Raw genomic sequence first — 15,169 nt, forward strand, 5'->3', positions numbered from 1 at the left:
TGCAGTCTGTGTAGCACTCATGGGGGCCACCCTGTGAGCTGTCTCAAAAGTAAATTAAGACCACCATACCTGTTGTAAAAGTGATCCAACCTCCAGCAAAAAGAAGCTTCATATCTAAGCTCTTTCTTAGATTAAATTGGTTATATTTATTAGACCATATATTTTAATTTCAAAAGGAAATAGTGCAATAGAGTTTTTTAATTTTATTTTTTTTTAATGTAACCTGGAACTGGCTTTTATAGTTAACTGTGCTTATAAGATTAAGCTTCGATCCGGTGTGTAAGAGTGGAGCTTGACCCTATATCACTTTATATCTGAAGCACAAATCCAATAACTATAATGCAACAGCAACCTCCTGGATGAACTTGGGCAGGACTTTTGTACAGCCAATAGAAAATATTTATGAACAGCAAAATAAGAAATTCAAATCTAAAGTAAAGGGAACATCAAAATAACCAAGAAGGACTGTCAGCAAATAGGAAATTGTTTAAACAAATATTGAAGATTCCCCCTTAATCTGTTCTTCTGTGTCATATTTTCATTATCCTTATTTCATTGGTTTTATTCCATTTCTCTACATCTCTTTTCTTCCTCAAAAGTACAGCAAAATCTTTCTTCCATAGATGAAAGCCAGAAGGTGCTTTGGCTAGAATAGTTAATGTACACTTCTTCAAAACTGAATCAAGAGAGCGATGACCTCTGAGTGCACACTCCTCCTGTAAATACAGAGGTACAGCTCTTTTGGAGACAAAAGCACTGCAGACTTCCGTGGAAAGGAATGGCAGGCAACATAGGAAAGGAGGAATGGGACACTGCAATTTTTTCTCCTTTTCAGACTCTGTAAAGTCTCACATTCTTTGCTTTGGAGGAACTTTCTTCCCTCCTTTGCAACTATTTTATGAAGGACACGTGTCCTGGTTTCAGCTGGGATAAAGTTAATTTTCCTCCTAGTAGCTGGTATAGTGTTATGGTTTGGGTTCAGTATGAGAAGAATGTTGGTAACACACTGGCATTTTTGGTTGTTGCTAAGTAGGTGTTTATATTACATCAAGGATTTTTCAGCTTCTGATGCCCAGCCAGCGAGAAGGCTGGAGGGGCACAAGAAGTTGGCACAGGACACAGCCAGGGCACCTGACCCAAACTGGCCAATGGGGTATTCCATACCATGTGACGTCATGCCCAGTATATAAACTGGGGGGAACGATGGCCAGGGGCTGCTGCTCAGGAATTAATTGGGCATCAGTCGGCTGGTGGTGAGCAATTGCATTGTGCATCACTTGTTTTGTATATTCTAATTCTTTTATTACTATTACCATTATTATTACTACCACCTTTACTATTATTTTCTTCCTTTCCTGTCCTATTCCACTGTCTTTATCTCAACCCATGTTTTACTTTTTTTTTTTCCAATTCTCTTCCCCATCCCACTGCATGAGGGGAGTGAGCAGGCAGCTGTGCGGTGCTTAGTTTCCAGCTCTCTGTGATAGCTGGGGACCAGACTCGGTGAACTAGCAAACACCACTTAAGCACCAATAACCATGACTGGTTCATACCCAGCATTTAAATATGCAAAACATAAACATATTACGTTTAGGCTGGAAATGAAAGATAATTCTTATTCAATAGAGCAATTTAGTTCTGAAATAGAGTTCCAAGCATTTGGGGTCAAAACCCCCTAACTTCTTTCTACACGTTGCTTGCAAAAACATAGAAAGGGGAGTGCATGGTGTGCAACAGCAAGATGCTGGATTCAGTGACTGACACAGCATGTCTAATTCTTTGCTCCTATGAAATCATTCATTTTTCTGCTTTGCTCAAAAAAACTCAAAGCTAAGTGAAGTCAATGCAGCCTTGTTATTACTGGAAAACTTCTTGAACAGTCTAAAATTAGAAGCCAGTCAAAGTAAGAGAGAAGATTATAGGAGCTGAAAGAGTAACACAGGGACATGCAATTTAGTAACTGATGGTGCATTTATAGTAATTATGTAAATCACTGCACTCTGGAGGGTTGATACCTATTATAAACCAGAATATCTAGATTTTTTTTATTGCATATTTGAGTAACAGTAACAGTAGCAATTATGTAAATTATATCACAAAACAAAATAACTGAAAAAAAAAAGCTAGACAAGCATATGTCAACAATAGAGTTCCACAACTGACATTCTGTTTGAGCAAAAATGAAGTTTTGTTGTTTTTTTTTTATTATTTTCTCAAAATCTGTGTTAAATTGGCTGGCACCACTTTTTGCACATGATTAGAATTTATTAACAATTACCACAGAATCTAGTCTTGTTCTCTTTGACATTGCACTTTTTACAAATGCACCTTTTGCAGAATGAATGTAATGAATACCTGCTGCCAAATAATAACTTAAGGCAGGTATTACTCAGTTTATCCTGGTTAATAATTTTCATGCATTGGCTTTGAATCTAGTTAATTTGTTCCTTGCATTCATCACTAATTTTTTTTCAGGTCAGCATCAGTCTAAAATACCATAGCCATCTCCCATGTTGATGTTTTAAAGTGGACAAAATATCCAGATTCCACTGAAAATGAAAAGCCAGAACAAAAATGAGTTATTCATTTTATTATTCCTTATAAAGAAATAGAAATCCTTTCAGGATTAATATTACATAAAACACTGAAGGCAGACAGATGAAGTTCAAGACATAAAGAGCAGGAGTACATACTGCAGCATGCAATGATTAATACTTAATACTGTAAGCCAACTGACAAAAATACTGCAATCTAATGTATTTCTTAGCTGCACACAGTTAAGTCTTCCTGCATATTTGATTGCTTCAGGCTGTCTTTTAATGACAGTTTACTCTAGTGCACTAGTTTAATTGGACATATATTGTATCTCCTTCCATTACAGTGAGTAGTGGGTTTGATTCTCATAATTATTTAGAAGACGTAAAATACCAATTAAAAGATCATGGATGAAGAAGATAGTTTCACAGAGTGAGTACTGTCTGATTGCCACATCATAAAACATCCTCTCAGAATATTTATCATCCAACTAGTCAAGCAAACCGCAGACTCAGGATTTATCTTTCTTTCATTAGTGGTGTGTTTTCACATCCTATCTGCTATCTTCAGGTACCTTCAGTGGCTAGGCACCACTTGCATGGATGTCACAAATTAATACCATGGAGGGGAATGAGGGTTGAAAGATTTGCTATAAATTCATGCTTTTCACAAAGGGATGGACAAAGCCAGAAAACCAATAAAAGATGTGGCTGCCTCGAGATTAGGCATTACGTGCCTTGCATTGCCAGTGCCCAGCCTCAAGAATACAAAATTGAATGGAGAAAAAAAACATCCTACCCTCCCAGGCAGATATTGGCTACATTGCAGCAAAAAAATGCATTAATTGTTGGGCTGAAAGAAGAACAAAAGAAGATTCTTTTAGTCAAAAAGCAGTTCAGTTTTTCATTCTAAGAAAAAATTGCAATAATTTCAAAATTTCATACATACTGTTCGTTCAAAGAAATGATGGGCATGGTGCCGCTCCCACCTCCATTTCTCACAGGTGTTTCATTCAGCTCTAATATGAGACCAAACATAGCCCTCTAAAATATTAACAGTGTTCAATATTAGATCTACAAAATGAGAGAGGATTCTAAAGCAATTGTTGAAGAAAGTCCTAAAGACTGGACTTTCTTGACTGAACTCTGAAGAATTGTCAAAGGGTTTTCACTAAAAAATAGAAAAAAGTGGAGTAAAGCAGATGCCTTCAATGCATTTTTGTGGTGTTTAAATTTCAAAGCTAGATAAATTTTTGGTGGGAATTTTTCAACCAATCCTTTTTAGGTAATCAGAGCTCAACAAAGGGATAAAAAGTAGTAACATCAAAATGTCAGAGCAATAAATGAACTTGTACTAAGCTCCATCTGCACTAGGCTTTTAAGAACTGTTCCTATTTGCAGGCATAGTTGTTTCTCGTATTCTACTTTTTCTAGCTAAAATAGCTATAAAACTGTTTAAATGCAGTCTGTAAATTCCTAAAAAGAACTATCAGGAACATTTTTTCTTTTGTCCATGGATGACTTGACCTAAATTCCTTGGGGGTTTATTTTATCATTCCCTAATTTCTGATGAGACAGACTTGCCAGTGGTTAGAACTGGAGTCTGGATCCTTTTTGCATAAACCGAGGTACTCAACTGTTCATCTGTAAACTCAGTTGAAGAGAGGAATGAATGCTGGTGACGGTGCTAAATATATCACCAGTTGCACCCTGCTACAAAGCAGAGAGGGCCCTATGAATGAACAGCTATTTTTATCTAGGGACATTATTAAATGAGGTTTTGAAATTTCATTTCATAGGATTTTTTATCTATAAAAGTTACTTAAGATCGTGACTATTAGCGCAAGTCAAACGCAGATAAATTCAAAAAGCTGTAGGCAATGAATTCTGAGCAGTCGTGCAAGGATATTCCAGAGATTCACCCCTTTCCTCTGAGCTCCTTATCAGAGTAATGAAAACTCTTGGGAACTTCTTTGATCTTTTTTGTAGAGGTCTTATACCTGCTGAGTCAGAAAGAGACAACGCTCAAATTTTTGCTGGTAGCAGAGAACATGTGTTAAGTAGTCAGAACTTAACCCCCCCCCAAAACTTAATTAAGTTAATATCCATACCTTTACCTTTAAACATAAAAGTGTATAGAAATAACTTCAGAGCAGAAAAAGAAACATTTAACCTAGCCATTCTCCCATCGATACGACCAACAAAACCACCAACAGCTTTGATGTTTTCCTTGTACTCTTACAACCTTCTCCCAGGAGCAATGGCATTACACATACATATCTCTGCCACCTGCTGATGTAAAACACAGCCAAAACACAGTTTCTTGTCTCTAAGCTATGTGGTATGCTTAAGAGCAGTTAAATAGGAGTTACTTTTTATCCATGCATGAATTCTTTTGTGTTGTTCTGATGCGTGCCATTACAAATGTGTCTCAATATTCTCCTATAATCACCCATGGCTGCCTATTTTATTTCATCGCTCTCAACGTCAGCACTGCAAGTGGTTAGTAGGGACTGTCACTGTTCCAGTTCTTTAGGCAGAATTTAAACATGTAATTTATTCCAAATTTAATACTTCAATAAACTTGTAAAATTTGTGCCACATCTAAAATTGAAGTTGAAACTATTTAATGCTTTGGCATGTTATGCCTTTGCTCACTCTTACAGTGAGGATGCTGTAAAAGTTGCATTTGTGTGAAGTCATCACTGTGAGCATCTGTGGATCTGGCTTCTGTTGAAATTATGATTTTATTCTGACTCTGTCCTGATTCCATCCTACAGTCTGAAGAATTAGATCTTAGTGATTGAAACGAAAAAGGCTTAAATTCTTTTTCATTTTAGTACAGTTATTCTGACTAATTTTATATCCTCAATTTAAAGTTGTAACCCAGGGTGTTGTCCCACTAATGTAGGATCTGAACATACAGGGCAGGACATGGTCCACGACCAAGGGAAATTTAAATAGATTATTCCTTACTGAGTTTTACTCAATGGTAACTACTTTTTACTTGCCCTGAGGATATTTTCTATAAAGATAAGCATAAGTAATTTTTATGAAATTATTTTGATACAACATATAAAATAGGAAACAGAAAATTGCAAAGTAATATAACAGTAATAAGTAACTATTATAAGTAATGTTACAAGTACAATAAAACACAAGTAAGTTATAAAGTGTTATATAACATAAACTACTATATAGCAAAATAGCAACATAGGAAGGAGAGGCCAAGGGGAGTAGGTTTGTTCAGCCTGGAGAAGAGGCTCTGGGAAGATGTAATTCTGCTATCTAAAGGAGGGTTGTAGAGAAGAGAAAACAACATTGTCTTTCTCAGGGGTGAATAGCAAAGGCACAAGAAGCAACAGCTGCAGCTTGCGGAAGGGAAAACGCTGACTAGACATACTTTGCACAGAGGGAGTGGTGCAGCACTGGACCAGGTTGCCCAGAGAGATGGTGTAATCTCCATCCTTGGAAATATTCCAAACTCAGGTGGACGTGGCCCTGAGTGGCCTGAACTTGCTCTGAAGTTGGCCCTGCTCTGAACAGGGGGTTGGACTAGATGTGACAGTCAGACATCCCTTCCCACTAAGTTTGTGGAGCTCTTGCCTAAGCTCCCACCCTTTCTGAGAGATTTCAGAGTTATTTTTTGTCCCAGCCAAGTTTAGTTTGCTTGCCCCAAGTGAACACAGGAATCTCCCTCCTTCCCCATCTCAAGGAGCTGCTCTTCTGGTAAGTGGATCGGTGTGGTGTCAGGTCACCCAAGGGGAGAGGATCGGGGCTGGCACCAGGGCTCGAGAGGATCCAGAGAGTCGCTGAACCTGTGTTAGCCCTGAGATGTGGACTTCCTTAGGAGATACCCAAGTGCTGCCTCCTCTACCTTCATAAAAGGAGAAAGTTTTCTGTACCTTTTAAGATAGCCGCAAGCCAGTTTTAAAGACCACAGTGACCTTTTCCACAGGGAAATAACTAATTATGTGTATTTTCAGTTGCATTAATGGAAACTCAAATCTTAGCTGCTTACAAAGGTTGCAGTTGTCTCTTGATGAGGAAGATTACCCTCATTCACTCACAACCAGTAAAACTAACAAGAAGAACGGTATGTTAACACACACTTCTTTCATCTGGACTGCCCAAATTGCTGTGCAGTATAATGTATATGCTAATGAACGGTAATTTACAGCTAATGAAATTCAAGAAACAGGCCATTTTTCTAGTTTATGTACAGATGCCATCAGTGGGTCCCATCATTAATTGGTGGTGCAGTATACTGACAATACAAATGTTGGGCATGCCAGTTAAGCTGATTCTACCATAATATGGACTTAATAAATTGATACACATTTTTCGTAATTCAGAATTAACATTTTCTTTCTTCTAGTGAAATCTTGTACCAGTGTGCCTTTAGTAAAATGCAAATGAGGGCACTTTTCTGTACGAAGTAGAGTGGTGAAGCAGTAACAAAGCATGGCTGGTAATTCCTCATTGCCAAGAAGTGGAGTTAAGGTTTAAGTTGAATTGTAACAGACAATCTTTTTCCCTCCGTAACTAAAATTATAATAATGCTGGCAATTTATATTTGCTGAATACCTTCTTTCGTAACAAAGAATTTTAGAAGGATGGGTAGGAGTAGTTACTTTTCAGTGGGAGGGAGTGAAATTTTCTAACGTTGCTGTGAGCTCAGAATTGCTTGACTCAGAGCCATTATTTAAAGAAAAATATTGAGCAGCCATTTGCCTAACAGGGTGCATTAAGCAAGTTAAGTAGTTCTGCATAAGAGAGTTGTAAATACTAATACTTGGGTAAAATATAAATAAGGAAAGAGTCTTTGATAATTCCAGACTCCCACAGATGATGTTAGCATCTTGTCTGCCTAGCCCATCTTTACAAAAAAGCTCTGTGTACCTGATAAGGGAACTCTAAGCCATATTTAAAGATCACAAGGACCTTTTCCATAGGGAAGCCTTTAAATACAGAACTTATGGGACAACAGAACAGGAAGAAAAAAGACTAAATCCTGGTGCAATGCACAAACCTAGAGCAGTTCTGATAAAAAAAAAAAAACACCTTAATAACTTTCAGATGCAGGAAAGCATTTCTGAAGGAGGCAAAAAGCAGACAGCCTCAGGCAGTGGCAAGTATTACACAGCCAATGTTTCCACCATTCGCCCGTCAGCAAGGGCCCACCTGAACAGTTGCAAAGTGAAACAGTATTGATGCATGTTTTAAGTTGTAATTCAGCATCCCAGTATCAGATTTATCGTGACTATGAGCAGGAAGCTATATGGAGCTATCTGTAGTGTTTACTTTTTGGATGTCCACTTTGATTATCCTCCTCTTGTGAGATTACTTTGGTATTTAAAAACTTACAAGAAACCATCATTTCTGTCATGTTTTGTTCACTTATTTCCAAGTGCACTGGTGAAAGCTGAAAAATGAAAAAATAACTTGGATTTCTACTGCAGGATTTTGTTTAGCTGTCCATGCTATGCAGATTCACGCATGTTGTTCTAACATGCCACAGAGAATCAAAATTGTTGGAAATTAAATGATCTCTGTCAGCTCCACCAAAGTTTTAAATCAGTTACAATGGAGACAATTTAGAAGAAGGAAGAAATCAGCTTTCCTATTGTATAATAAGATGTAGTAACCATAAAGGCTGCCATAAATGTTATTTACAGAACTGGTGTGAGTCTCAGGTATTCACTCAAAAGGTAGACAAACAATCTCTCATTAGTATCTATTTTAAAAATTTATAAATAAGAAATTATTTTTTGGAGATTGGCTCACTACTCTGAAGATGGAAGAGGTAAATATAGAAGACCACGAAGCTCCTGGCTACATAACTAACTGATGATTCACAGGTGGTTTAACATCCGACATTTCTGTAGCAGAAGTCTTCCAACAAGAACTAACAACATTTTGTGAATAGATTGCTCTCATTTAAGAGCAAAGCTTTTAAAGCTATTATCTTATAATCTTTTATTTTACATCTAAATTTCAAAACATCTCATATTTATGTTCTGATTGCAAACGCATACATGAAAAGAGAAGTCTAAACGTCAAAAAGGCATTTCAGCTGTAATTCACATTGGGAAGAACAAGAAACAGCTTTAAAAAACCTCCTATGCATTGCCAAAAATATTCAAATGGGTTCTCAGCTAGGGTAGGAGGCAACACCATTTAAATGAGAAGTTTTCTTTAAAGCTTGGAGATAACAGACCATCATATCTTCAGACGTGGTGACTAGAGAAATCTTTCATTCAATGTTCCTCATATTTTATGAAACCATTTTAGATGGAATTGTGCCCAAAAGCTTTCAAGATCAGCTGAATGGATTTTTTTCACAGATAAACAGACTTAGGGCATATAAAAAATGAGTATCAGTATACTTTCATCAGAGTAGGAGCCAAAAAATTTTCTCTGAGTTTAGGAGATGGAAGTCCATTTTCCTTCTCCGCACCTGATGGGAGCTCTACTCATTAAGCAGAGGCTCTAGGGGGCTGCTTTATCCTCTTGATTACATTTATTAAGAAGAAAACAACAAAGGGGATGTTTATATTATTGCATAGGTCACCTCCTCACACAGCACTCACCTGCGTATCACTGTTTGCAGAACTGAGTTTTGCAGATCTGGGCTTGCTGGAAACGTTAAAGTTGACCCCATTCATGGAAATGTGATTCATCGTGCAAGGGAGAGAGCAGGCGTAAGAATTTATTTCTGAAATTACCTATGCAAAATAGGCATAAATATTTTTAAATACATAAAATATATTGGAAACGTAGTTACACAAAGAAACATTAGAGGCCACTAAATATAGGTGCAAACTTTTCAAATAGCCAAGCTCCAAATCAACACTTAGCTGCATTTCATGTAATTATGAAATATATAGATATATGGTTTCAAAAATAATGAAACAAATTAAAGGAACAAAAATGAGTCAAAGACTGTTAAATTCAAAAGGTACTATCTCTGGCACAGGCAGTCCTTCAGCCAAAGTGCAGGTGGAGTTTTCCAGGGCAGTGTCGCTAAGCACGTGCCCTGATCAAAGACTGTTCCCATAATCGTTGTTAGAGACAGGCCAGTGGGCAAGATAAACATCTTTTCACAAGAGTGTATCTGAATAAAAACGTTAAATTCACTGCTACAGTTGTCAATCATATCTTGGCTTTTCCATACTTAAGAAGTAATTTTGTACTGCCATCAACTGGAGTTAAGAAATGCAAGGAAAAGTTTTTTTTAACTAGAAGCTATGTTGTACAACTGTGTACCTGGACCTCTCTCAGCTTGGGTGGGATCAGTATCTACACCTGGAAATCCAGAGGTCTTTTTGTCCAGAAACTTATAGGTTGCTTATGTGGTTTGCATGTATAAGCACCAAAACACCCAAGCTGCTTCCTTTCTGAATTAAGTCTGAATCTTTCCTCACATATTTCTAACATAGTAGGCAAATCCTTTCCTCTTTTTTTTTTTAATGCCATTTTTAGGACTATCAGGAAGCTTCTAATTTGGAGCAGTTTGTGACTCGCTTTCTGTTGAAGGAAACACTGAACCAGCTTCAGTCCCTGCAGAGCAGCCTGGAGTGTGCCATGGAAACCACGGAGGAGCAGACCCGGCAGGAGAGGTGAGCAAACCTTCTGCCCAGCTGCACTGAAGGGGGTGAGGAGCGGGGTCACCATGAACCTCCAAGACATTTACATTTCACCCAGCAACTTGATGTAGGGAGTAACAGGAGAAAAACAGATAAACTTTTTATTCCACACAGGAACTCACTAATAGGAATTTTCCTGTAATTGAATACAATTAGGTTCCGATCTGATCCTGTGGTGGGTTGTACGTAGGACCATTTTGCTACATTCTAGGCTCTTCTCCTTCAACTTCTTTCTAAATCCATTGACTATTTCATATCAAATGCAGAAACCAGACCACTGCAGTATGACAAGGTCTGAAATTGCCAAGACCATTGACTGCCTCCTTGTTTGTTTCTTCCAGCTTTATGATTTATTTTTTTTTTTATTCCTGGTTGCACAACTATCCTAATGTTAAAAGGAGAAATAGCAAGGCTCTTGCTTGTTACAGCTTCTTCCTAGAATAAAGGGCCATAGTACCGGTCAACATCTAACTCTGTAAACTCTCAGTCACCTGGGTAACCTATAACCATCCAAGGGGTTTAGCTGAATTTAATACCATGACCTCATATATGAGGGTTTGTAGGATCAAGGATCAAAACATTTTTTAAAAGGTACTTGGTTTTATGGATCTGTTTTCCTCAGTATGCTAGTGTTAAAGATGATAGGGAAAGCAAAATACAAGCCGTTGTGTTTCATTGACAAGATCTCAACACTTCATACATTTTAAAATGCATTGCTTTTTCATTCTTTCTTTTGGAAATGTCATTTTCTTGTTTGTTTTGCTGTTGGTTTTGAGATTTCTCAAGTACATGAATAATACACTGGGGTTTTGTGCCAGCAGTTTGACTGCAGGAATCAAGCAGGTTTTGAAAGGCTGAGGGTGTGCCGAGCATGCACAATATATATACCCCTGCATTCATGCATACGTCTTTCCAGGTTCCTCACACAACTGATGGGAGAGAAAGAAGTCTAAAATGGGCAGTTCAGAGCTGGCACCTAACTTAAGGTGCTCTGGCATCCTCTGGAGTAATCATTGACTTCTTCTCTGACTTGCCTTTTAGGACCCCCTCTCTAGAAATACAGTCTAGAAAGACCATCTGAGTAATTCAAACTACTCACTTGGATGTGTTGAATTGGGTAATATGACCATCCCTTTTGCTGCCAGCTTTCTCATCTGCATTGACTGTCTGGTAGGCCGTTGTGGAGACTTCTTTCTCCAGTTTTATCAGTACGGTAGTTCAGAAATATCCTCTTGGATGGTGAATTTGTTTTATAGCAAAGAAAATGAAAAAGAGGTGTAATATTGTCAAGCCAAATAACATCTCCCCCATTTGCTGAGGTAGCAATGGAAAAGCCAGGCAAACTCAGCACTTCAACTACAGCTATTTTGGAGATGCCTCAGTCCCTGTGTAAAATCATCTTCAATTATGTTTAACTTAACTGAAGGGTAAATTGTCTGAATCAAAATCCCATTAAGACACTCCTGAACTAATTTAAGAGTGCTTACACTCAGGAACTGCCATAATTTGGCTTACTGTGGGGGGATTTTATGCTGCAGAAAATACCATCCTAAAACATCTCCTTAGTGTGTGAGCTTTTGGTGAGCCTTCATTCCGTGCTTCAGGAGACCTTTCCAAAGGTCTTCAGAGAGCTTTCCAAAGCAGTGACCTGGGAATTATTTACTGAACTGTTTAGACTACCGTCTAATACTCGTTGCAACCTCTCATCCAACTAACTGTTCAAAACTAACCATAGTCCTGGTCCTTCATTGCTCTCCAGCTGGATGATGATGAAGAACCACATAGAGACAGCCTTCAGTCCCCACACAAACTCTCAAGCTTCAATGACTCTGTCATTGTAGTACAAACATAAGTAATTTCTGTAACTGCTATGTTACAATATTAGTCCCAGAAATGTGTCTGTCTTCCATCCAGTATTAGCAAATTCTCATCGTTTTTCCTTCCTTATTAACACATACACATTGCTGTTTATCTTTTCAATCTTTAAGCTGAAGGGGTCAATGTTTAAAGTTCACATTTCACTTTTAGCTGTTCTTGTGGCCCCAGTTCCTCTGCAGAGATGCTATGAAAGTCCCGTGAATGAAGAAACAGTGTGAATCGTTCCTTAGGTCAGAACCACATCACAGACAGACACTGACCCTGAGGTTTCTCTACCTAAAAGACAGGTTTATGCCAGCTTAACCCTCCTTTTTTTTTTTTACTTCTCTAATGATTAGCAACCTAAACACAACTAATTAGTAATAGTGAAAATCTGGAAAATAATTCAGAGGTCTCAATAGGTATTTCTCCTTTTTTAATTCAAAAGGGAACATGAAAGCACATGTTGTGAGAACAGAGAGAGGAGAGCTCTCCCACAAGTTTTACCTTATGAAGTCTCCTGTGTTTCTGTGCAGACAAGGCCCAACAAAACCAGAAGTGCTCTCAATTCAATGGCCAGGAAAGCGCTCAGCTCGAAGGCTTCAGAGGAACAACAGCCTGTCGTTAAATAGCCCTCATTTTACCACAGGTATGGTGTTTCACATTTTAAAGATATTTAAAACACATGCATACACACACACACAGAAAAATATACATGTATATTCCTCAAAAATTTAATTTAGACATGGTAACTAACTTAGATACTTTACTTACAGAAACCAATCTTCAATTTACTATAGAATGTATTAGCTCAAACTGTAAGGAAAATAAATATGTACCCATAGATCTGAGCTGATAAAAAATAAATACATAACTATGGGCCAAACTGTGATATTGTTTTGGGGCTGTGGGTTGATTCAACATTTCTTAGGTAATATTTGTAGCCTGCAGATAAGAATGAAAAGGTGAAGGCTATAACTTATACACAACCAAGCTCTCTATCATGACTTACATCACAGCTGAAGGGAACAAATAAGAAACGGAAATGGAAATGGAAAATACAAAACCTGAAGGGGAAAAAAGATTTCATTTAAGATGATATGAAAAAATCTGAAACAGCATTTCTGCTTTGGAAAACAGGACAGGGTACTTTGGTAAATGGGATTCTTTGGAAGCAGTGACATTAAGCACGAGGCTGCAGTGAGGGCATCTCCAGGCTTAGTGACGTCTCTCAGTATCAAGGCATGTAGATGACTGAAACACCACAGTATGTAACGGGTCAAGTGCACTTCTTGACCAGTCATGCAGATCTCACTGCTTGCAGCCACGTGATTACCTCTTCCTTTTTAACCCTCTTTTGAAGGCCCTTCTGCCACTCAACGAATGATGCTGTTCATTCAGCACAATGATGCAGGATGATGTTTGGTCCCTTGCTGTGAGTTGCTGGTGTTCATAACAAGGAAGGTCACATAGCCTTGTTGCTGCACTCCTAATTCACAGAGTTCAGAAGGAACCCAAACATATCCAAGCTGCACCAAATCCACTTACTGTATTAATGTAATTTTAAAGAGCTAACGTCTTTCTGCTGTTCTAATAGCTGTCTAACAGCTGTTTACTTTCCAAGATCTGTGTTTGTCTTGGCACTTGGTCTTCCTTCTTACTGCCTGCTGCCCACAAGCACAGTAACACTGTAGATGTGTCTATGCACTCAACACTCATGCCAGCATTTCTTTACCCTTTGTACTTGTTCTGGTAAAGCCACACTTTACCTCCTCTACATATCACACCTGTGGTATGTCCCCAGCAGTAGGATCACCTAGGTTGGAACTAGATGATCTTTAAGGTCCCTTCCAACCCAAACCATTCTATGATTCTATTTCTTTCTTTAGTCAAAACATAGTCCAAGTGCCATTAGAACTCTCAGCTGGAAAGTGAGCAGGTTAATGAATGCACACATCAAAAGCATGTGTTGAAAGATCTTCAGTTTTTGATAAACAACCTTCCTCTCTCCTTAGAGCAATCACTTATGTACACATTCACACTGTGGGTGATACCAGGAACTGCTCTCATAATGCATATATCTGTTTCCTTGAGTATTATCCTTTTCATCTCATAGACAATTTTCTTGAGACTTTAGCAAAGCAAAATTTTCCAGAGACTTTAGAGAGGCTCTGAGATGCTTGTGCCTTTGCAGAACAACATTTTCTAGCTTCACCTTTGCTATATGACATCTGGTCATTATACAGTCACAAGTATGACTGCAGAATGGAGAACTAGGAAGTCTTTTGAAAGGGGTATGTCCTATCCATACAGAAAGACAAGACACAGTTAATATCCAGTGTCCCAGTGTCTTTAGTCTTTCCTCTCCTGCTGAATTCCATGACTTGGGAGAAAAATAAACATAGGAAAGTTATTACAATGAAACATAATCAGTCTTGAGTTGGTCAAAATTTGCAGTCACCACAGGCATAAATTACACATCTGAAAACCAAAATCTCATTCTAGAAAAATCTAGTGTAGGAAGGCTCACTTGTAATAATCATATTGCTGCAATTCATCAAGCACCTAGGAATGCTGTTTAGCTGGAAAGGTAAAGAAGGATCATTAGCTGCAAGGGACGTCCAGTTAATGTTATTAAATCAGCTATAGAGTCCACTGCAAGATTATATCCGTAATTAGTGGATGAACACATGAAACCCCCCAGGACAGCATACTGCAGATGACTGCAACAAAGCTGAAAACCCCCAAGTGCGAGTACAAAAAAAGCTGGTACAGCTAAATGAACCTTTTCTGAATGGAGAGAAAGCTCCTTATTCTCAATGCATATGAGACATTCTACAATTATGTTAGGAGGCTCCTTCAGGAATCCCTCAATATCAGGATTCCTCAACATGCCACGCCAGAAATGTAGATCATTTAGCTGTACATGTACACCCAGTTAATTCTTTTCTGCTGTTCATAAGAATGTATTTTTTTAATTGGGAAGGAACATATACACCCTTAACCTCAAATAATCCTGGAATACTGCTGGAAGCACTGTGTCAGGACCCTAAGAACATCAACAGGCTGACCACAGCAATGTCCTTGCAGTCAGGGCCCTACAGCAGGTCTGCTGTCTCTCTGCAGGAG

At 38.3% G+C, this 15,169-nt stretch overlaps 1 protein-coding gene across 2 annotated transcripts in view; it reads left to right on the plus strand.

Moving 5' to 3' along the window:
- NECAB1 (N-terminal EF-hand calcium binding protein 1) overlaps window positions 1-15,169 on the plus strand; it is a 71,217-nt gene that overhangs the window by 41,979 nt on the left and 14,069 nt on the right. For both annotated transcript variants that reach the window (XM_069779643.1, XM_069779644.1), the window contains exons 6-7: window positions 10,020-10,156; window positions 12,577-12,689. In XM_069779643.1, coding sequence (XP_069635744.1) covers window positions 10,020-10,156; window positions 12,577-12,689 — 250 coding nt within the window. The remainder of the gene's footprint in view (window positions 1-10,019; window positions 10,157-12,576; window positions 12,690-15,169) is intronic.

Source organism: Haliaeetus albicilla, chromosome 3 (genome assembly GCF_947461875.1).
Source record: "Haliaeetus albicilla chromosome 3, bHalAlb1.1, whole genome shotgun sequence".
Taxonomy (NCBI): Eukaryota; Metazoa; Chordata; class Aves; order Accipitriformes; family Accipitridae; genus Haliaeetus; species Haliaeetus albicilla.